Genomic DNA, 22,814 nt, shown 5'->3' with positions numbered 1-22,814 from the left:
ATCACACGCTTGAGCTATACACTTCTTATTAAGAGTGTACATAAGTTGGGTTAAGGGTATTTTTTGGACCTACCAAAAAATTCTGGTTTGTTGAGTTGGCAGCCCAAAAAACCCGAATAAAATCTCCAACCCAATCCAACCTAACTCTTAAAATTTGGGTTGAATTGGGTTGTGAATTATAACTTGTTTTTTCTTTTTAATTAAAAATATGTAAATTTATATATAACACAAGATTAATAACAAGAATCCATAAAATTCAAATGCTAATTGTCAAATATCTATGATATTTATTGCAAACTTCAAACAAAGACAAATATCATAACAATTTTAAAAGAAAAATATTAAAAATTCACAAATTAATCAATATATATATATATATATATATTACAAACATATATAAAATTCGGGTTGAGTCTGGTCAACCCAATTTTTTTTTTTGCTAATCCACGACTCAATCTAACCCAAGAACACAACTAGCCCGACCCCAATCCTTACATTTTTGGTTGAGTAGTCAAAGTTTTTCGCATTGTCGGGTTATTTGAACACCCCTACTTCTTGTATTTAGGGGTCTCGTAGTGTGTTAAAGTTTGACACCACTTCAGTGCGAGAATTTCTTACACCAGTCAGTTCGAAAAGGGAGAATAGATCGAAAGAAGTGGGCCGAAGGTCAAGTACATGAGAGGGCTGTAACAATAGTGGACATAGATGAAACTGAGTGCCAACACCGTTTCAAATTTTCCTTTGAAATTTAGGTCATGTTTACCCCACTGAAAAACATAATAGACAATGAGAATAAAAAAAAAGTGGGCCCCATTTGATTAGTTTTGGTGTTGTTTAATTGTGCTCTATATTTGTAGAGACACATGGATCCACGTCTAAATCTGTAATGAAATAATGCAATTTGATTGATGAATAAAGAATACTCAATCCGATTGCATACGAGAATTATGTCATATTGTTACCGTTATCGCTATAGTTACCGTTGCAGCTACCATTATTGTTACCGTTATAGCTAAAAATTTATCAATTTTAACATATTTACGGTTACCGTTTTTGTTACGCTTGACCCTCAAAGATAGAGGTGGAGGTAGAGACAGCTATAATAGTAAATTTAATAAAATTCACAATTTTAAGTAAATGCGATCAAAATCAATCAAATTACAGTTATATCCATTCTCATTACAGGTTTGTTAAAGGTGATCTTAGTATAGGGATATTTTATTCTTTCGTTGACTTCATCTAAAGCCCATTAACTCCTCCAACCTCATGTACATCCGTGCAACTTCCATACGTATTTCCTCAAAATCAATGGTTGAAACTTTAAAAATTAAAACGATATGATTTTGTGAAGTCCCAGATGAAAAAGATTGATTCTTTTTTCTCTAAAATTGGCTCCAACAACAGTTCCCCAGATAAGTTTCCAGTTTTGGTTTTCATTTTCTAATGCAATTCCGTGTACTCAACAGCAGAGGCACAGCCACAAATTAAAGTAGACCCACAGTTTCATTGTCGGCGGTTTTCACAGCCTCCCTACCACTGTACTCTTGCCCGAGCCAAGATCGTTTAGCTGCAGGCCGCCTTTCTCTGTCCCATGGCCGCAGCATTGCCCTCATTGACCCCATTACTCATCTTTGCCAGAATCTTCGGTCTGCTTGTTGCCGTTCTGGTCTTCGTTTGGGCTTTTGTATTCAGTTCCAGCTTCGGTCATCGCTCCCCTGCCCGTGATGACCATCTCTTCGACGTACTGCACTTTCCCTTTTGCATTTTTTATTTCGTTCGGACCCATTTACTTATCGATGCAAGATCTATTTTCTGCGTGTTAAAGGATTTTGGGTTTTGCTTTGCAGGTTCTGCATCCTTTATTCATGGTAATCGGTCTCATTCTCCTCAGCGGAGAAGGTGAGTTGGAACCAAAATGCTGATGCAGTATGTTGATTTGTGTGATGGGCATCATGTATTTGTTCTTTTGTTGTGATTTTCAGCAATTTTGGTCCACAGCTGGTTGCCTGGTTCGAGAAATTTGAGGAAATCTGTTCATCTGAGTCTTCAAGGGCTGGCTTTGGCTTCTGGGATTTCCGGAATTTGGACCAAGTTTCATTGGGATCGTGGCTTTTTGGCTAATTTCCACAGTTTACATTCTTGGATGGGTTTGATTGTTGTCACTTTGTTCGGAGCTCAGGTTTTCTTTTCACTTCACCCCTTTTACTCTTCTCTTTCATACCTTATCAAAACGTTAATCACCTTCAAAACTAAATTTGATGAATGGAACTGAGAGTTAGAAAGATCCTTGTAGAATGTTATGTTGCAGAACCAGAATCCTTATTCATTTTCACTTTTCAGATGCCTCATTCTAGAGAAATGCTTGGAATTAATGCCATGTGAATTCTTCTTGAGATCTGACATTGACAAATTTCTCGAATATATTGAATCTATGGTGGTCATCTACCTATGATTTAACATCCAACGAATTTCTTTGATACTCAAATGTTGTAGGGTCAAACGGGTTGTCCTATGAGATTAGTCGACAGCGAGTAAGCTAGCTTGAATACTCATATATATATATATATATATATAAACATATTGAATAGTCCACACAATCACTGTCAGACCAAATAGTGGTATTGAAGTATCACAACCAACCCTTTTACTCTTTCAGTATTTAGGAATCCCTTTGCCCATCTTAATGGGCACTGTCAAGGAGTCATCTATTGCTGGTTTCTTATATTCCAACTTGGCTGTGATCCTCTACCCTTCATTTATTATTGTAGTCTTGTAAGATATTCAATGCCCAAGTTCAAATTGATCATATTGTAAAAATTTTGAAACCAAAACCAGTTTCACTTCTTATGACATAAAAACATTCTAATTGAACGAACGAAAGATTAAACATGTGGTGTTTGAATGCAGTGGATGATGGGGTTTCTGAGCTTCTGGCATTGGAGGGAGGTAAGGGCAACAAGAGAAAGAGTGCTGCCATGGCATGTATTCCTTGGGTTATACAGTTATGCATTAGCAATGGTAACAGCAGAAACAGGGCTTCTTGAGAAGTTGACATTATTGCAAACCAAGAGAAATGTCCCTAGGAAGGGTCATGAAGCCATGGTTGTAAACAGTCTAGGCTTGGCACTGGCTTTGCTTACTGGAGTTGTGATGCTCACTGCTATATCTCCTAAATATCCTCCTTCCCTCCCTACCACGAAACAACAACCATTTTTCTCTAATCCAAAGCCCTTATCTTCTTAACATTGTTGCCCCTTCTGCCATTTTTCTCCTTGTGCATTAGCTAAACCTTGTTTGTTTGTAGGCTCTCTCTTTGAATGGTGTGTAGTAAAGTAAATAAGATTTCTCTCCTTTTCTCCCTTCATGGTGAGTGGTGTATAAGAAATGATTTCTCTTAGTATTGAAGGCCTGTTTATGAGAAATTTTTCCAGAGGACTAGAACATTATGGCTAGCAGTTAATCAGTTATATAATAGTGAGATCTAGGTTAAATTATGTAATGAAGGGTTTATAAGGAAACAATTTTATCAAAATGCCAACGAAATTATTGATGTCAATGATATTTCTTGAAAAATGATAAATATAAATAATTCCAAAAAAAAAAAAAAAACAATTTAAATCAACAAGCAAACATTTTACTCTTTTTAAATAGATTTAAATGTTTATTGTTTATATTTTATTCACATTAGTGATATATTTTTGTTTATGTTTTATGTTTCATGAATTTTTTCATGATATGATAGAAATGTTGATTCATTATTCATATTGATGTTGAACCTTTTATGTAATGTGAAAATATAGATGAAAATATCAATATGTCAAAAATAAATAAATTAATATCTTAATTATAAGTACAAACCAAAATGTTCATAAATTATATATTTTTAGATGTGTAACAATTTAATACTTGAGCTAGTATTCAACAATCTAATCCATATATCCTAAAACTTGTAAAAAATCAGTTCTATCATGATAAATCTCATCAAAATTAAGTGTCAATTTTTAGTTTCATCAATTTTATGGTATACATACGTAAAAGTTTTTAGGCACAATAGAGAATAAATTGTAATTTAAAGAAAAAGATTTTTTCGTTGCAACTGAAAGTTTAGAGAACTAACTTATTACTTTTATGAAAATTTATGTTTTTTTTAACAAATTTATAAGTAATCAACTAGAGTGTATCTTTATTTTAGTACAATGGAGTAGGAGAATTTAAACTATAGATTTTTTTTAATCGTTACTATATTTATATCCTAATTAAACTATCCGATTCAAATTACAAACTTTCTTGATTACTAACATGGGTGGGACATTTAAGTCAAAAGAGTCAAAGTACTAAAGTAAGTTAATTTTCTCCAATAAATAAATAAATTAAAATCCTAAAATATGGAATAAGGATTTAAAAAAATATATAAAGCAAAGGGAAAATTCCTGGTAAAAAAAGTTCTCACCTTTCACGCTGCCAGTTCCACAGCGGTCCACTGGTGAGGTAGACCTCATCTTTGCATCAACGCTGCGCGCTCTGCCTCTGCCTCTGCCTCTGGGATTCTACAGTCGTCAATCATACTCTCTGGAAAAACCCTAACTTTCTTAGTAATGTGCTCTTCTTCTTCTTTTGCATCTACCTTCTCTTTATTCCTTACCAAGTCGCCGTCGATTTCACGACGACGGAATGTCATTTCCCCCAATTCGCATCTATTCCTCGGCCATCTCAGGCCCACTAACTCTACATTTCGTATTACTGCCTCAATTACTGAAAGAGACCTTGAGCTCTCGTCTTGGTTTAATCCCGACCAACCCAACGGCGATGACACCTATGGTGGCTGGATATTTCTCAACTCTCCCACCAGCGTCGCAAAAACTGAGAAACAAGGTCAATTTTACTCCATTGTCATAATTTTCCCTTGATTATCTATAATTGGGTTTGTATTTACGGTATTGTCTTTTGCAGGGCTGCCTCGTTTTTTAATAGGGGTGGTTGGGACCTCGCTTGTTGTTTTGTTCGCCGTTATTGCTCAGATTTCACTATCTAGAAGAGGTCGGTTTGATATCTTAATTCCGTTTTCACAGAATTGGGAATCTTATATTAACTAGTGATTATATTTTTGTAATTGTTGGTTGAACTTTTCTTTCATTTCTCTTGAGTATGAGTTACAAGTCGGGGTTTTGTTAATGCATTATAATTGCATGTAGAAAATTGAAAAAATTGTTTATTTTGGTAGAGTATGTTTCATTTTACAGGGTTTAAGTTTCAGTGGCGTCGTACTCCCTTGAGATCATTAGAAGGGGTATTTAGTCGTATGGAAAATGTAAGTGATGAAGGAAAAACAGTGGAGGATACTTTAACCAATGACGACCTACCGATTGAATCTGGTGCTGAGTCTATACCTGATTCTAAGATTGATGACTCTGTTACTTCAGGTATGCAATTCGAATATTGATTTTTAAAATTTAAAATTTTAATTTTTATAATTATTATTTTAATGAAATCCTTGATCAGGACGTATAATTACATTAATCTGCTTCTTACTACTGGAATTTGAGTTGGGTTCTTCTCTTTTAAGCTTGAAGATGGGAAGATGTTAATCATGTAGAGTAGAATTTTACCTCTCAGTACTATTATATTTAATCTTGTAAAAGCTGATCATGAACAATAGTTTCTCTCTTTTTGAACTTTGTTATACTCCTTCACCTTATGCAAGAAAGTGTGTCTTGGTACATAGTAATGTTTGGTTGCATGGTGTAATTTAAAATGAAAAAAGTTTTGAAGTTGTGCATTTGGGGTTCCGCGAGTGCATAGTGAGATGCAAAATCCCATTCCCGTGCCTGATAAGGAGGTTTTTTGGATGGAAGAATGAAACTGAACATACATAATATGCACAGCTTCCATAGACTCGTCCGCTGCTCTGAAAGAATTACCTTCACATCACAAGATACAGTCTGTGATTATGTTAATAAGTAATAAGTAATAAGTAAGTCCCTGATATGAAAAGCGAGATTGGTGCACTCAATACCTTCAACTTCTCATTTTACCCTTTTCTAACTAGCATTAAGATCATGGGAAGTCAAAGGGGTTGGAATGGCTAAGAGTTCATGTTGTCTTCCCCGCACTAAGATGGAATATTGCAAGTAACTCCCCAGCATAATACTTCTCATTCTCTTGATTTTTTCATCGATAAAGCTTATGATTTGTTTGGTATTTATTGAATAATTATTCTTGATAGCTGTTGATATTTGGAGTGTATTGTCAATATATATCTATTTGTGGTGACTGTCAATGATTCATATCTCGTCCTTGCGCGGTTTAGATATCTCAATTTCATACAACCAAGATGATCATACATTTCCCTCTTATTTTTATGTATTTCAGATTCTGGGAATAAGCTTGAACGAGTTATACTCACCGTTCCTGTCGATTCTGCTCAAGACGAAGCTTTATCAATTTTGAAGAAACTTAAGGTCTGCTCAGGAAAAAAGTTTTTGTAGATTTGTAAGAAACACAAGTTTGATCAAATATGAGACAACTCTTAAGTTGGACCATGACATGAATCTTTTGGAACTTAAGTTTTACTTCCAACTATGTGTTGTAGATGCCTACATGTTGCTAAAGATTTCTACCACTTTTTGGAATTTAATTCTAAAATGATAACTTTTGAGAATTTCTTAAAATTTTGTTTATTTATAATGCCCATGATGAACAATTACGGAATGGACTGATGACATTGATTCTCATCAAGCATACATGTTTCAAAACCCATCCTTTTCTTATTCAAGCGAACTGTTGAGTACAGATTCCCCAATATTCTTATTTTCATATTCATATTCTGGTGTCTGGTTTTGTATTGTTTCCAGATTATTTATCCTCAAGTTCATTGAGAAATTAGATTTTAGGTACAAATGCGAGCATGAACATCTCAAAGACTTAGGATATGTATGCAGGTTATGGAAGATGATATTAATGCTGGAGAGTTGTGTAGTAGAAGGGAATATGCAAGGTGGCTAGTTCGTATGTATTCGTCATTGGAAAGGTAGAAATTAGCAAAGTTCCTTTATGAGTTAACACTTAACACATTCACTTTTTTTTAAACCTTTTCCCCCATTCTCCAATATAGGAATCCAAAACACCATATTATTCCATCTGTTTCGCTTTCTGGGTCAACAGTTGCTGCTTTTGATGATATAAGTTTTGAAGATCCTGATTTTGAGTCCATTCAAGGTTGAGGTTTTCTCATATTATTTCTTGTTTTAGAGAAGGTGTTTAATCGGTTGTAGCATTATATGTATTAGTCCTGGATTTTTTTTTCAGCTCTAGCAGAAGCGGGTATCGTACCCAGCAAGTTATCACCAAACTATGGATATGATGGCTTGGGTGATCGAGAGAAAACTTATTTTTTTCCTGAGAGGTATGGCATGTGCATAAAATTTTGGATCTATTTGAATTCCATTGATTGTATCTGTAATGCTGCAGATTTGTATCTCGCCAGACTTTAATAGACTGGAAAGCTCAGTTAGATTACGAGTTTGCTTCTGGAATGCTAGAACAGGTACAGAATTTCTTATTTAATCCATTATTGTTCAATTGATTTGGAATTGTTTCCTCTTTAAACTACATATAACCAATGATTATCAGTGTGTCATTGCTTTTGACTTTTTCTACAGTCCAGATATCAAGTACAAAGGTGGATTTTATGGACTTGAAGGAGATCAGTTCAGAAGCATCGCCACAACTGTTCATGGATATTTTAGCTGGGGAGAGAAGCATTCTCAGAAAAGTTTTTGGTATTCCTTTTATCCTAGTTATTTTGTGTCTACTCAAGAAGTTATTAGTAGATAAACTAAAAGTCCTTTAGGTTTTATTTATTTTATTTTATAATAATGTCTCATATGGAAAATGTACAAAGGTGGGGGGAAAAACTGACAGTTATGTACATTTAATATTGGCTCTAAAAATTTATATCTGCTGTTCACAGGTCGAATCAAACGGTTTCAACCAAACAAGCCTTCAACAAAAGCACAAGTAGCAGTCACACTGGCAAGTGGCAGAATGACAGAAGCAATCTCTGCTGAATTATCAAGACTGGAATCCGAGAGTTCTGCTAGAAAAGCTGAGATAGAAGATATCAAGTTGGAATTGGTAGAAAGAGGAGACATACAAAGGTATTGGGATAAGAAGCTAACTGAGGAGAAAAAACGCCTTATGAAGGTGGAGGAACTTTATCTTGCTGCTGTCAATGATTTGGGAGAGGAGAAGATAGTTCAAGAGAAGTTCTTTTCCGAGTATTTAAAGGAGAAGACATCTATAGACTGTCAGAGGCAATTGCTTCTCAGCCTCAAGGAAGAGGTTGATGGGATGACAGAAAAGCTTCTTTCTGAGAGATCTGTATGTGAGACAGAGCAGAGTGACCTACACAATATGCACGCCGATTTACAGAACCAGCTTGAAGGGATGCTTGATACGAAAGCTGTGCTTGAAGCTGAGAAAGAAGCTCTCCGTATTCTTAGGTAATTAACTTAAAGCTCATCATGTCCCAGCTTCTTTCTTTTCGATTTATGAAATACTTCTGTTTGCTGTTGTTTAATTTTTTTTTTCCTGTATTAGTTATTCCACGTGTAGAATAATGTTGCAAGAGATCCTCTATGTATGGCTCTATAATTGTCACCAAAAAAAGAAAAACCTCTGGCTCTATTATTGAATTTATATACTACTGGTAGTCATGATTATTGAACTATTTTTTAATCTTTTACTCAAACTATATACCTTTTGGATAAGTCTTAACTGACGGTAAAAAATATCTTTCGATGTATAAATTGATCCAGCTAAAACCAATCACTTGTGTCCTCAAATTCTAACGTGGTCTTGAAATGAAAATTTCATGCCGTTGAGTTTGAATAGTTTCCTTCGGTGTAGTATGTCGTGAGCAATGGTGTATTTTTAATGCATCGAACCTAGTAATAAGGAAAAAAGATGTTAGAATGGATAAAACGAGAAGTTGTGCAAGTGGCAAGTCTGCTGGCTCTTTAGGAACCTGAACCTGCAAATACCTTGACCAATATCCTTCATTAAATGGTCAATAGTATAAATTATATTTGCTTGTATATTCTATAAGTCGTTGTAGCCTTCTGGTTTTCAATATGAAATTGTTTATTTAGTGCGACATTGAAAAATAACCTATATCTGTATGCTAAAGGCCAGGTTGGAAACTCAGCAATCTTTTATTTCTGTAAACGTTGAATGCAGATCTTGGGTAGAAGATGAAGCAAGGAAAAGCCAAGCTCGTGCTAAGGTTCTTGAGGAGGTTGGACGAAGGTGGAAATGGGATGATCAAGCTTGAATTTTTCCCAAACACTGCGATGTAAAGTTGCCCCCAAGTTCATTCATAAATTATCAACTTGAGGTATCGGCAGTAAGAAGAGTTCATGATGTATTTTTGCAAATATAATTGCAAGTCGAATCAAAGGATTTCATTACAATATCTTGCTGTCGTAACAGACTTGATCAGAAATTAATCCAGATTGAGAATTCAAGCTTTAACTTTATTTTCACCGAGAATGTAAAAATTTTGCTTATACTGTTGAATCTATTGCTCCTCGATTTGATCCCAGGTCTTGTATATATCAAGCCATTCTTTTTCCTATCTTTGATCGTAACTTCTAGGCACGATCTTGACCAATTTCAGCCTGCAATCTTATGCAACGTTTTTAATGATTAAAGCTGAAATTTACTGGGAAACATGCGTTGTTCTCTCTACTACTGCCAATGCCGGCCAAACTTCCACGGGGACCAACAAGGTCCATGTCCACAAATACAGCGCTCTTGGATGACATATATTGGCTGCTACTGTCTTGTCCGGGTTCTCGTATTTATGGTTCCGAAAGCAACCTCTCCCAGCATTCTCAAAGTTTGGCTCACTAATATTCTCAAGTTACCGAAACCTCAGTTCTCAAATTTCTCATCCAAGTGCGACCTTTCCGAAGTTGAAGAACACTTTTTTTTTGCGTATTTAGAAGTCTTTCCAAATCGACTTTAGTTTACATTTAAGTCAAAACCGTTTAATATGGGCTTAAAATTTTACACACTAAAGTTTTTGAACGATGAAAGCGGCTGACAGAAGAAAACAAGAAGTCCGAGAGACATGCCAAAAAGAGTAAAGGTCATTTGTTGGGCGCTTGACAGCATGGTTCCACATGCACCGGTCCATTGCAGCAAACCGGCTAAGAATTAAATTTTCAGCCTTTCTTTTGCTTCACAAACCTACCCTTTTACGCATCGTGTCCATCTTCTTTCACACTCGTTCTGTGGTAAGCTTTAACTCACCATTTCTTAATCTAATTTAAGCTTAGGCCCAACCACCCTTGTGAATAGTTTCCTCTAGATGGTGCGTATCGATGTCAAAAAAACAATTTGAACCTTTCCTCTACCCCCATATTGTCTGCCCTTTTCCTCTTCTGCTTCTGTTTCTGTTTTGTCTTAATCTTTTGGGTTTTCTCTGTGCAGGGTGGTAGCTTTTGAGCTTAGTGATTTTCTCTTGTTAACAACTCTAAGCAGGGGATTATTAGAGACCCATTAACTCATCTAAATACTGGATGACTTTGGTTCATTGATTAGGCTGGAAGCTGTCGAAACTAAAGAGTGACAAATACCCACCAATTAGGTAGCCAAAAGCCAGCAGGAACATTTGTATTTATTGGGACAAGTGAAAGTTTGTTATCTTCTTTGCTCGCAATTTTTCTTTTAATTTATAGATATATACATTACTCGGATAAGAAAGGGAGTTCACCGGTCGGAAGTTTTCCTTCAAATTTAACAGTCACCACGGTCTCTTTCAGCTTTGTTTTTTGGTGTTATTACTGTTTGCTCAATCCTTTGAACGAGTGGTGTAACTTGTTAAATGCCCACAAATTCATGGGACGTAATCCTTTAGGAGAAAGGTTGGCCACTAGTTATTGGTGGTTACCATGGCTCTTAGCAAGTTAGCATCAGAATTTGTCTTAAACTTCTAGTCGTTGAAAATTCTCTGCATACAAAGCTAAGTCTGCTATTTGTAGGATCCAAAAACGTGAGAAGATGATAAGGGTGATGGCTCTAAGAATGTTGATGGAAGTATGGCCACTGAAATTGCGCATTAATTGAAAAAACCAGCCTGGTTTCTGGTTAGAATCTTCATTAGGATTGTATTTTTTCAATTCGTTCAGCTTGTTCTGCATTTTAGAAGCTCCCCAATGGTTTGAAATGATAGTCATGGAGGTGGGGAGGAATGGACAATACAGTTTTGAAGAACGGGGTTATCTCAAATGGGAAGTTGAAATCTCTATGGAAGTTTTTGCTTGATGGTACTCAGGCTAGGGCTTGTGGTTGCTGCTTCAATTGCAGCCTATGCAGTAAGGCAGCTCAATGTTAAAAACTCAAACTCCGTCGCCTCCGTCGACAAGCTCACCGGTATTCATATATTTGAACAACAGTTGTTTAGCGTTCAACTCTTCTTTGATAATTTTGTCATATACCTTGTTTCTACCTTCTATTTTTTTATCAGTTTGATGTAGAAAAAATTCTCGTTGATTTTTTCTTCAGCTTTTATCTCATTTATATTGCTGGATAAGTTTTATTATATTGTCTGATATCTTGAAATTATTCCTTTTTGTTACTTAGAAAATGGTGAAGAGAAGGAGGAGGTTAAACATTCTAACCATGACTTCAAAGATAATTATGTAAGTAGATGTTCAGAACATTCCAGAATTTGTAAGTTTTCTAATATTGAAATCATATTTTTTAATTTAAAGAGCTTTCTTTTATTTTAGGGGGAGGAAGAGGAGGAAGAAGAAGTCAAATTAATTAGTAGCGTATTCGATCAAGTTCCTGTTTATATAACTGAAGATGAAGACATTTTACCTGAATTTGAAGACCTTCTATCTGGGGAGATCGAATTCCCATTACCTGAAATTGATGACAGTAAAGCTGAGAAGGATAGAGTATATGAAACTGAGATGGCAAACAATGCAAGTGAACTGGAGAGATTGCGCAACTTAGTAAAGGAATTGGAGGAGAGGGAAGTAAAGCTTGAAGGTGAATTGCTTGAATACTATGGATTGAAAGAACAGGAATCTGACATTGTAGAGTTACAGAGGCAGCTCAAGATCAAGGCAGTAGAGATTGATATGCTTAATATTACCATCAGCTCTTTGCAGGCGGAAAGGAAGAAGCTTCAAGAAGAGATTGCACAAGATGCTGCAGTGAAGAAGGAGTTGGAATTTGCAAGGAATAAGATCAAAGAGCTGCAGAGGCAGATTCAGCTTGATGCTAACCAAACAAAAGGCCAGCTATTATTACTCAAGCAACAGGTTTCTGGTCTACAGGCAAAGGAGCAGGAAACTATAAAGAAAGATGCTGAACTAGAAAAGAAGTTGAAAGCTGTAAGGGAACTGGAGGTTGAAGTTATGGAACTCAAGCGGAAGAACAAAGAGCTTCAAATTGAAAAGCGGGAGTTGACTATTAAACTGGATGCTGCTGAAAATAAAATCTCGACTCTGTCCAACATGACAGAAGTAAGAATTAGAAATAGCTCTTGCAAATCCTTCTTCTTTATCCAGTTCTACTTTTTTTTTCTTAAATTTAATTTTTATTTAACCAAAAGTATAGGATAAAGATAATAAGTTAAGGGCTGTTGGGTGTTATTCTACATATTTTTTTTTTCCGATATTGTTTTCAAAACTAAATTCTACTTGCAGGCCCTTGATTTTGGAGTTAGAATAATGCTGAAAAACATTATTTTATCTTATTTCTCTTAGGAGGAAAGAGTTTCTTAAATAGAAGAAATATCCAATTACAAATAAGAAAAGAATAAAAAACAGCAAATATAATACAATAAATACAATAGAGAATTTTACAATAAAGGAAATAATTGACACTCCCCCTCAAGCTGGTTTGAAGATATCATTCATGGTCAGCTTGTCAATCAACTTGTTGAATTGCCATTTTGGAAGACCTTTAATTAACACATTTGCAATTTGCTCTATTGTCGGAAGAAAGGGAATGCATATTATTCCTGCATCAATCTTCTCCTTTATGAAGTGTTTATCAACTTCAATATGTTCAGTCCTATCATAAAGGACTGAGTTATGAGCAATGGAAATTACTGACTTGTTATCACAATAAATGCATATGGGCATTGTCTGAGAGAGATTCCATTCTTCCAATAGTCTTCTTATCCATATGCCCTCACAAATACCATGGGCTAATACCCTAAATTCTGCTTCAGAACTATTTCTTCCAACCATACTTTGTTTCTTACTTCGCCAAGTAACCAAATTTTTCCAACAGAAGAGCAATAACCCGAAGTGGATCTTCTATTAGTCGTGCTACCTACCCAATCAGCATCAGTGTAAATCTCAACATTTGGGTGGTCAAGCTTTTTGAATAATATACCTTTTCCTGGAGTAGCTTTCAAATATCTCAAGATTCTATAAACGGCTTCAAAGTGAACTGACCCAGGAGCATGCATGAACTGACTTACCACACTAACCGTGAAAGCAGTATCAGGAATGTTGATGGGAATTTCGCTCACCTTGCTTAGAACTTTTCCAATTTGCAAGTTTTCCATGAGGTTTCCAACAAGTTTCACGTGTATGTCGAGGTTTATTACAATGGTTGCACCAGACACGAGACTTTTCATCTGGCTTGTTGGATTGATCAGAAGCCTTCATTGCAGTTTTTTTCAGTCACCAATGCAAAACATTCAATTGAATCAATAGGTTTCTTGCAAATCATAACACATTCCTGCGACTTTCTTCCTTGCGAACTTCAGAAAAAACATCATTAATAGTTGGAAGAGTAGTTTTTCCAAGTATTCTACCTCTAACTTCATCAAACTCAACATTGAGGCCGACAAGGAATTTATAAATACGGCCATCTTCAACAGTTTTCCTATAGTGCTTTTGGTCCTCTGTAGATTTCTACTCATACATATCAAAAAGGTCGAGGGTCTTGCCAAATCCTTTTTAAGGAGTGAAAGTATTGTGTAACTGAGTTAGTTCCTTGTCGTATATCACTCAATTTCAAGTTCAACTCAAACACTTGTGACGGGTTACCAAATCAGAATAGAGTTACACTATCCCATAATTCCTTGGCAGTAGAGTAACACATGTAGTTACAATCGATGTATTCAACCATGGAATTGACAAGCCCAGTCATAGCCATGGAGTTTTCAGCGTCCCACCTAGCGAATGAAGGGTCATTTGGACTAGGGACGGTTTTTTCTCCCGTGATGTAACTAATCTTCCCTTGTCCACGAATATACATTCGAACACTTTGAGACCAATGAAGAAAATTATCCCCATTAAGTCGAATGGTAGTTATTTGGACAGTGGGACCGGTTGAATGGACACGATTGTTACAAACTCGAGTGATGGGTGCCTTAGTGTTCAACATATCGTTGAGAAACAAAGACCCAAAAAATAAAACCAATAGATATGGAAAAAAAAAAAAAAAAACCAAACAGAGGCTTGAACAAACTTGCAACTTGATGAGACAACCGGCAGACTGGCGACAAGCAGCAATGAGCAGTAAAACGGCGGTCGGCTACGTAGACAAGGTCGTACGGCGAAGACAACCAACAGATGAGCGTTAAAACTGAAAAAACGGGACAAAGAATGCAACCAAAAAACGCGACCAAAGCACGTTCGGTGAAGATGCGATGTTCAGTGGCAATGCTTCAGGTGACCAACGGCGGCGGCGGCGACAGAAAGTAGGGGTTTTTTTAGGTTTTTAAATAAAATTAGCGTTTTTTGGGTTTTTAGGGTTTCAAAACCTTTGAAGCTCTGATACCATGCTGAAAAATATTATTTCTCTTAGGAGGAAAGGGTTTCTTAAATAAAAGAAATACCCAATTACAAATAAGGAAGGAATAAAAAACAGAAAATATAATACAATAAATACAATAGAGAATTTCACAATAAAGGAAATAATCAACAAATAACTTAAGTTGTTCGAATAAATAAATCCCCATGTTGAAGATATCTTTTTAGAAAAGAGTGACTCAAATATGTTGTCACCGAATTTTCTTCCCTAAAATTCAAATAATTCTTTCCATCTGTTTAAATAAGCCAGTCGTGTGGGATAGCAGTTAGTGTAAACTGGGAACGTCAAGCAATATAATCTGATGGTCTTGTCTGATGGGACAAAGTATGATGCAAGTGAAATACTAATACAAAGATATAATGTATGTTTTTGCATTCATGTTCTTTAGATATTAGCTCAAGGAAGTGTGGTGTATATTAAAAAACCAGAGGATAGAAATGCTATTAGTTTCATCTCATGAAGTTTTGATTTTGTATTGGCAAAAGTTCTTCCACAAGCATGCATAAATAGTTTTTGATTTTGTATGGGAAAATAGGAAAATTTTCATATGTAATTCATCTACAAAGATAAGACATTAATGATGAACCAAATCAAGTGTCCAGTTACAAATAGTTTTTGGTATGATCAAAACAGGCAAGTAATTAATGTTTGAAAAATGTCCGTGTACCTGAATGCTTATTTTTCTTACTGCACCTTACTCTGTGGCAGAGTGAATTGGTATCCCAGACTAGAGAGCAAGTCAATAATTTAAGGCATGCAAATGAGGACTTAATAAAGCAAGTTGAAGGACTTCAGATGAACAGGTTCAGTGAAGTTGAAGAATTAGTATACCTTCGATGGGTCAATGCATGCTTAAGATACGAACTTCGCAATTACCAGGCTCCTACAGGAAAAGTATCAGCTCGTGATCTCAACAAGAATTTGAGCCCAAAATCCCAAGAGAAAGCTAAGCAACTCATGTTGGAGTATGCAGGATCGGAACGTGGACAAGGGGACACAGATCTTGAAAGCAACTACTCCCAGCCATCTTCTCCTGGAAGTGAGGATTTTGACAATGCTTCAATTGATAGTTCCTTTAGTAGATATAGTAGTCTCAGTAAGAAACCTAGCTTGATCCAGAAGTTGAAGAAATGGGGTGGTAGAAGCAAAGATGATTCTAGTGCTTTTTCATCACCAGCCAGATCCTTTTCCGGGGGTTCTCCAAGCAGGATGAGCATGAGCCAAAAGCCGAGGGGTCCATTAGAATCGTTGATGCTTAGAAATGCAAGTGATAGTGTTGCAATCACCACCTTTGGTACGATGGAACAGGAAATTCCCGACTCTCCAGGCACTCCAAATCTCCCAAGTATCAGAACTCAAACTCCTAACGACTCCTTGAATTCTGTAGCATCATCATTCCAACTAATGTCTAAATCCATTGAAGGAGTGTTAGATGAGAAATATCCAGCATACAAAGACCGACATAAGTTGGCATTAGCGAGAGAGAAGCAAATTAAGGAAAGGGCGGATCAGGCAAGAGCAGAGAGGTTTGGCAATATTTCAAATTCAAACTTGAACTCTGAATTTAAAGGTAAGACTGAGAGAGATAGACCTATAACTTTGCCGCCAAAACTTACTCAAATAAAGGAAAAACCAGTTGTATCTAGTGTTGCTACTGATGCATCTGATGAAAATAAAACGACGGAGTCTCCAGCTATCAGCAGGATGAAGCTAGCAGAGATTGAGAAGCGGCCTCCACGGACACCTAAGCCACCACCGAGACCATCAGCAGGTGCTTCGGTAACCACAAATCCCAATCCTCAGGGTGGTGTACCAGCTGCTCCACCTCTACCACCTCCACCTCCTGGTGCCCCACCACCTCCCCCAACTGGTGGACCACCTCGTCCACCTCCTCCTCCAGGAAGCTTGTCTAAAGGTGTAGGTGGTGATAAGGTTCATAGAGCTCCTGAGTTAGTTGAGTTTTATCAAACATTGATGAAACGAGAAGCAAAGAAGGATACTCCTTTACTTTCTTCTGCGTCATCTAATGTGTCTGATGCTAGAAGTAACATGATTGGGGAGATTGAAAATAGGTCATCATTCCTCATAGCTGTGAGTAGATCATCCTTTTGCTTTTGTATTCTCTTCTCACATTCACCATTAATATTGTATTGGTATTATAATGGTAGTAATTTGACAGTAGGCAACTTTGTTTACTAAATCCAGGTAAAAGCAGATGTGGAAACTCAAGGTGATTTTGTCATGTCATTGGCAGCTGAAGTTCGAGCAGCTACATTCTCTAATATAGAGGATGTTGTGGCCTTCGTAAATTGGTTAGATGAAGAGCTATCATTCTTGGTACGGCATTCATTATATTTACTTGAACAGGATCTATTCTATATGTTGTACATCTGTGTTCTTGAGTTCTAAGGAGATCAAGTAGATAAGGACTGGCTATATTATGAAGAGGATGCAAATAAATTGAAAGAACTGGCATTTTGTTGTGTAATTTTATTATCCAGCTAGTCATCAAGTCTGGACTCTTCATGTTATTATCACTCTACTTTATCTATCTCCTTGTTTACTGATGTACTTTCTTTCGTCCTTGATCAAGGTTGATGAAAGGGCAGTCCTGAAGCATTTCGATTGGCCAGAAGGAAAAGCAGATGCATTGAGAGAGGCATCCTTTGAATACCAGGACCTTATGAAGTTGGAGAAGCGGGTCACCACGTTTGTTGATGACCCTAAACTCTCATGTGAAGCAGCTTTAAAGAAAATGTACTCCTTGCTGGAGAAGTAAGTATTCCTTACAACGACATGGTTCTTACTAGAGAACTTGTGACTAAACAAGTCAACTGATGAACATGCCATTTGGAAATCTACATCTTTGCCACTCGAAGTATTTAATATGATAACTGTTTAAAAATCACTGTTTTTTTTTGTTTTTTTTTTCGTTCTCGTCTTTTGGAAGGGTTGAGCAGAGTGTCTATGCACTCCTACGCACAAGAGACATGGCTATCTCGCGATATAGAGAGTTTGGAATCCCAGTTGATTGGTTGTCTGATACAGGAGTTGTTGGAAAGGTATAACTTTGAGAAGTTTAATCTTTTCTTCGTTGAGAAATTTGGATCTTCAGTTTAGTTAGCATTTTAGCTAAAGTATTGCAACTTGACAAAAATATTGAAATGCTAATTAGTATTGAACCGTCTCTTTTGTTACTCCTAACTACAGTTACAAACCATACACTCGAAATAACAAAGAGATTCAATTTCTAAATTTTACCTTGCCTTATCGTTGGGAACTATCACAATTGAAGCCGCAAGTGTCATTAAAACATCAGCATCAGCATCAGCATCTTAGACTATGTTTACATTTACTTCAGTTGTGTGAAGGAATATGTTTCACTGTCTGTTAGAAGAAGAATATGTTTATATGAGGCCATTAACGTCTCAAAATGTTTAATGTAATTCATAATTTTACAAGCGCAGATTAAGCTCTCATCTGTACAATTAGCAAGGAAATACATGAAGCGTGTAGCATCAGAACTTGATGCAATGAGTGAACCAGAGAAGGAGCCAAACAGAGAATTCTTGGTCTTGCAAGGCGTGCGTTTTGCTTTCCGCGTTCATCAGGTATATTTTACAACCATTCTTCAAAAAGAAAAAGTTGGAAAAAATTACGTGCCATCACCATTCATGGCCAGTTGATCAATGTTGCACCATTCATGGCCAGTTGATCATTGTTGCATTTCAAATTTGAATATAATGTTGTTTCCTATCAAGTTCTAACAGATGAACAAAGCCTTCAACCTGAAGAACCTCTCTAGTATTTGAAAACGTTACAAGTGTATCTGACATTGGATTCGATATGTTTGTAGTTTGCGGGAGGCTTTGACGCAGAGAGCATGAAGGCTTTCGAAGAGTTGAGGAGCCGAGTTCATACAACACAGATAGGAAATGACAATAAGCAAGAAGCCTGAATTTTTCATTCAAGTTAATCATTAGCCGAATTCAATTTCAGCAATCATATAATACTTGTAACTCAACGCTACAACAGATGTCATTTACATTTGGACAGTGTATATTTACCAATCCACTGGAAAGATGCGAGAGATTATGGTCTCAGTTAGCTTTTGTGCGCTGTACAGTATGGGATCAAAAAGTAAGAAAATACTGAATTCAATTTGAGAATGGATGAGCAAATAGATAATAATTGGAAATACGAAGTTATCTCTTGATGCTTCAGTTAAAACCAAATCTGGTCAAATTGCAAATTCCAACCCCCCACCTCCATTGATGAGATAGTGTTGAAAAGAAATGCTTCTTGCAGAAACTGAGCGATAAATCAGAAGCAAATTTTATATCTGGTGCCTTTTGGCAGATTATAAACATTGTTGTACATTTGCCCTGGTGACCCTTGAACAGATACTTGGTTAATTGACAATTACTATGATTTGAATAACATCAAAATGACATCTGAAATGGAAGCCAGGTGAATTTTTGTGATTGATTACATCAACGCATTGTGATAACAAGACATCTGTCCGTCAACTTGGCACCACCAACCTTCCCTTGAATTTCTTTAGGCAATGAAATTACACGCCTCTGATCCCCAGCTTCCACTAACAGCTCAGATCCTCCCCTATACTGCATCTTAAAATGATAGAACAAATGATTGCATGATCGCAAAAGTGATTCTGCTACAAATCTAGTGTCTCAGAAACATGCCTCGTTCATAGGCAAAATTGCAATGAGTTGAGAATCAAAATGCGTACTTAAGCATCAACTAAGTCATGCATACTCAATGGAACACTATTTGATACTAAATAGATAAGCCATTCCAAATTTCCTACCGCATGATATTTTCTCTTCTAATTTTAGGAATATGAAAAGCATATGTATCAATTTTTTATGCAAGTTTTCCATGGAAATCCTCAGACGGATGGAAGAACATTCAAGAGCATTCATGAAGTAGGGAATGAACCCATTAATAGAGAGCATGAACGTGCCTGGTAAAGCTTGATTTCTGACTTCCCGAAGCCTGGCATGAGAAGTGTAACCGATTTGTTTCCAGGATCGAATTTTACAGGTGATAGCAGACTGCTGGTGACGCTTTTTGACAAAGAAAGAAGGTCCCTTGGGCCTTTACTTGATGCATCACGCAGAACTGTGTTCCAATCTACTGAGGAACCAGTTGAGAACTGTGGCATAAAGGCCAAAGACAAGGGTGAAAATTTCTCCTTCAAACTAGCAGTAGATTCTGCACTCAAGTGTGAAGAAATGAAAGCAAGTGCACCAGATATTTGTCCACCAGCTTGAATAGTACAACCCCAGTACCGTAATGCAGACTGAACAGAAGCAGGACTAGTAGGATCCATCACTATAAAGCAGCTAAATTTTCTTGGCTCTGCAAATGCAGAAGACCCTTTCTGCACCATGAATGACCATTAAACAATTTTCCCAAAATTTCATTCATATTGTTCGACAAGAGTGCAAACCAAATTACCTCTAACACGTGTTCCAGTGCCTCCCATATATCAGTACTGGTTCTAACACTAAGATGGGAGCCTGGCCTGCTTATACTCATGGCTTCATCAACAAGCCTCAGAATTGAAGGAGTAGCCAACCTCCCCAGATCAGTTTTTTCAGCAATGCTCCTCAGATATTTTAAGTACAACCTATTCAAAGTTCTTTTAGTAATACAGATTTTCTTTTTCCAATTTGTGCAGGGGTGGGGGGACTATAAAGAGAGACCATCTCAAACCTTGCTTTACTGGTTGCTCCAATCATCCTTATTGTTTCTTCAGTGCAGATACCGTCATATATTACCATATCATATTTGTCTTTTTGGTCCCGTTGGCCCATAATACCTGAGAACCCAAGGAATCTCTCAAGCTGAAGCATCGAAAAGATAGAATCCGTTCCTGGAAGTACCCCAAGCTCTTCTCCAACAACCTATTAAAACATTAAGATACATAAAAAAAACCCTCCAAAAATAGAAATACTGAAACACAATCTAGCATTTTATGATGCATCATATTCTAAAGTTCACATACCTACCCCTTCAAGAATTCCTTGTGTCATATTAAGACGAGAATCAGCTTGCTTTAGCCGTTTGAGAGGTTCAAGAAGCATCTGTTATCATTGACAAGATAAGTCTGAAATCCAAAGCAAAACCTTGATAACAGAAAGAGAGGTGAACGGATAAACACACTTGAGTGGTTTCCAACCTAACAGCTGAGAGGTTGCGACTGCATTCAACGGGAGAGTTTCCAATTTTGCAATCAAGAAGATACTCAGGAGTAGGATCTTGATTATGTATCACCAGGCATGTGCGCAGTCCAGACAATGCAAAATGCTGAAAACGCATCAAATAATTTAGAAAAAAAAAAATACATAAATGGGAAGTAATCGATCCCAGATACATAATACATCCATCAAGTAGCTTAAGAATGGAATCCCATCGACATGAATCATTATGGGTTCATAAAATCCTTTCCCATACTCAGTGGTTCATGTTCAAATCAGGGATGCGAGCAATCGAACATAGAGATCTCTAATTTACAAGCACAAAAGCTGGTGCTAGAACAAAAAGTAGTAAAATGCCCAGAACAAATAACACAGAGATGCACGTACCTGAGCGGCGAATACCGCGGAAGTGGTCTTTCCGGAGCCGCCTTTGCCAAGAAAAGTGAGCATCCGGGTTGGGTTTTGAGAAGAAACGTCCGTAATCTCTTTTGAAGCCTGAAGGGCAATAAATCTTGTCCTACATGGAGCTGTTCTTGTTCGGATTGAAATGGGAATCGGGTTCCCGAAGAAAGAAGCAGAGAAGTGCAGAGACGAAGCCATAGAGCAATAATGTTGGCGTAGGTGGGTGGAATTTGTGGATGAGTTTATATCGGCATTACCAAACATAAGCATGTGAAGTAGCTAACGCTCTAGAATTAGGCTCTGCCAAAAATCTGGCAACTCCATTTCCCCATTTCCGGCTCTGCCGCTGCCGTCTAACCAAAAGTAGTGTTTTTTCCTCTCCTCTTCTTTTTCTTTTACCACTCTTTCCACCGTCGTTAGCATCTTATCCAATTTTTAGCCGAGTAATATTTGGTGCATCGAGTACTATGTGTATATATATATATATATTTCCACAAGAGAAATTTAGAGAATTTATCGCAATCAAATTATGATCAGACAATTTAATGGAATATACGAAGATATGTATTACAAAAAAAATGCATCTAAGTGTTTTACTTTTTAGTTTCTTTAGTACAACCATAATAGAATGGGAGTATGATTCATCCTCAAATTCGTCAATTATTGCTAAGCTAAATTTTCTTCAACTAATTCATTTTTAGTTGGAAAACTAGAAATCAAGAAGGTGCATTTTGCTTTAATTCAGTTATTTTTTTTCCATCCAAAAGTACTATATTTCACTTCACTCTAGCATATTTCTCCGATGTGGTCTCACTTTTCAAGTTGACTTACATAAGAGATACTTGTACTGATGTGATACCAAGTATGCCTTACTCCAATATCTAAGTTAATTCGAGGAATATATATTTCAACTAAGTACATAAGGATTAAAGTCATGACTTTCATTTGAAGATTACTTAGTCTCTCCCTGTGAGAGCCAATGAATGGGATATTTATAGGCTCTTTCACGATCACTCATCTCTAGTTACGTGTAATGTTGACGATGTCAAAGTTATTTCTAGCACTTGAAGTTGTAGAGTGCTAGACCAAGTGAAGCTCGATTATTTCCTGATTGGTATATATTTATTGACTCGATTGATTGGTCCAAACCTTAGCACTAAATTTCCCTTTGAGAAGAGCCAATGAATGGGATATTTATAGGCTCTTTCCGAATTATGTTGGGTTGGTTAAACTTCTATTTTTTATGTAAGTAAAAATACAAAAACCATTCAAATTTATATGAACATATTTCTATGTACTCACATACAAAAATCAAACAAAAATTATACAAGTGTT

At 36.6% G+C, this 22,814-nt stretch overlaps 4 protein-coding genes across 4 annotated transcripts; 3 read left to right on the top strand and 1 right to left on the bottom strand.

Annotated features, from left to right (window-relative positions):
- Nucleotides 1-1,309: 1,309 nt before the first annotated feature.
- Nucleotides 1,310-3,397, top strand: LOC120080844 (probable transmembrane ascorbate ferrireductase 4). Its single transcript, XM_039035497.1, has 4 exons — nt 1,310-1,741; nt 1,848-1,899; nt 1,983-2,179; nt 2,908-3,397. Exons 1-4 carry the CDS (start codon nt 1,592-1,594, stop codon nt 3,241-3,243), a joined length of 735 nt encoding a protein of 244 aa, XP_038891425.1. The 5' UTR covers nt 1,310-1,591; the 3' UTR covers nt 3,244-3,397.
- A 1,060-nt stretch (nt 3,398-4,457) lies between these two features.
- On the top strand, nt 4,458-9,612 carry LOC120080842. The gene is made up of 11 exons (XM_039035495.1): nt 4,458-4,872; nt 4,951-5,037; nt 5,241-5,420; nt 6,370-6,458; nt 6,939-7,027; nt 7,112-7,215; nt 7,306-7,402; nt 7,468-7,543; nt 7,664-7,778; nt 7,970-8,501; nt 9,238-9,612. Exons 1-11 carry the CDS (start codon nt 4,596-4,598, stop codon nt 9,329-9,331), a joined length of 1,740 nt encoding a protein of 579 aa, XP_038891423.1. The 5' UTR covers nt 4,458-4,595; the 3' UTR covers nt 9,332-9,612.
- Nucleotides 9,613-10,470: 858 nt separating this feature from the next.
- Nucleotides 10,471-19,019, top strand: LOC120080841 (protein CHUP1, chloroplastic). Its single transcript, XM_039035494.1, has 9 exons — nt 10,471-11,436; nt 11,647-11,705; nt 11,796-12,539; nt 15,559-16,941; nt 17,056-17,187; nt 17,444-17,625; nt 17,801-17,912; nt 18,318-18,461; nt 18,707-19,019. Exons 1-9 carry the CDS (start codon nt 11,328-11,330, stop codon nt 18,806-18,808), a joined length of 2,967 nt encoding a protein of 988 aa, XP_038891422.1. The 5' UTR covers nt 10,471-11,327; the 3' UTR covers nt 18,809-19,019.
- A 143-nt stretch (nt 19,020-19,162) lies between these two features.
- On the bottom strand, nt 19,163-21,927 carry LOC120080843 (uncharacterized protein At1g26090, chloroplastic). The gene is made up of 7 exons (XM_039035496.1): nt 21,465-21,927; nt 21,043-21,186; nt 20,889-20,963; nt 20,593-20,783; nt 20,335-20,506; nt 19,838-20,257; nt 19,163-19,475 (listed from the first exon to the last, which is right to left on the bottom strand). The coding sequence occupies exons 1-7, from the start codon at nt 21,747-21,749 to the stop codon at nt 19,344-19,346; spliced, it is 1,419 nt and encodes a 472-aa protein (XP_038891424.1). The 5' UTR covers nt 21,750-21,927; the 3' UTR covers nt 19,163-19,343.
- Nucleotides 21,928-22,814: the final 887 nt, after the last annotated feature.

This window comes from Benincasa hispida, chromosome 7 (genome assembly GCF_009727055.1).
Source record: "Benincasa hispida cultivar B227 chromosome 7, ASM972705v1, whole genome shotgun sequence".
Classification (NCBI taxonomy): domain Eukaryota; kingdom Viridiplantae; phylum Streptophyta; class Magnoliopsida; order Cucurbitales; family Cucurbitaceae; genus Benincasa; species Benincasa hispida.
The sequence above is the reverse complement of the archived record's forward strand: the minus strand, read 5'-3'. Positions and strand labels throughout refer to the sequence as shown.

Excerpts from the sequence above, each read along its gene's own strand:
- LOC120080843 (XM_039035496.1), bottom strand. The coding sequence starts at position 21,749 with ATGCTTATGTTTGGTAATGCCGATATAAACTCATCCACAAATTCCACC. Across the intron at positions 20,784-20,888 it reads CACAAGGAATTCTTGAAGGG|GTTGTTGGAGAAGAGCTTGG; the intron begins GTAGGTATGTGA and ends ATGTTTTAATAG. Across the intron at positions 20,507-20,592 it reads GGAGCAACCAGTAAAGCAAG|GTTGTACTTAAAATATCTGA; the intron begins GTTTGAGATGGT and ends AACTTTGAATAG.
- LOC120080842 (XM_039035495.1), top strand. The coding sequence starts at position 4,596 with ATGTGCTCTTCTTCTTCTTTTGCATCTACCTTCTCTTTATTCCTTACC. Across the intron at positions 5,038-5,240 it reads GATTTCACTATCTAGAAGAG|GGTTTAAGTTTCAGTGGCGT; the intron begins GTCGGTTTGATA and ends TTCATTTTACAG. Across the intron at positions 6,459-6,938 it reads CAATTTTGAAGAAACTTAAG|GTTATGGAAGATGATATTAA; the intron begins GTCTGCTCAGGA and ends ATATGTATGCAG.
- LOC120080841 (XM_039035494.1), top strand. The coding sequence starts at position 11,328 with ATGGTACTCAGGCTAGGGCTTGTGGTTGCTGCTTCAATTGCAGCCTAT. Across the intron at positions 17,626-17,800 it reads ATGTACTCCTTGCTGGAGAA|GGTTGAGCAGAGTGTCTATG; the intron begins GTAAGTATTCCT and ends GTCTTTTGGAAG. Across the intron at positions 18,462-18,706 it reads TTGCTTTCCGCGTTCATCAG|TTTGCGGGAGGCTTTGACGC; the intron begins GTATATTTTACA and ends ATATGTTTGTAG.
- LOC120080844 (XM_039035497.1), top strand. The coding sequence starts at position 1,592 with ATGGCCGCAGCATTGCCCTCATTGACCCCATTACTCATCTTTGCCAGA. Across the intron at positions 1,742-1,847 it reads GTGATGACCATCTCTTCGAC|GTTCTGCATCCTTTATTCAT; the intron begins GTACTGCACTTT and ends TTTGCTTTGCAG. Across the intron at positions 2,180-2,907 it reads TCACTTTGTTCGGAGCTCAG|TGGATGATGGGGTTTCTGAG; the intron begins GTTTTCTTTTCA and ends GTTTGAATGCAG.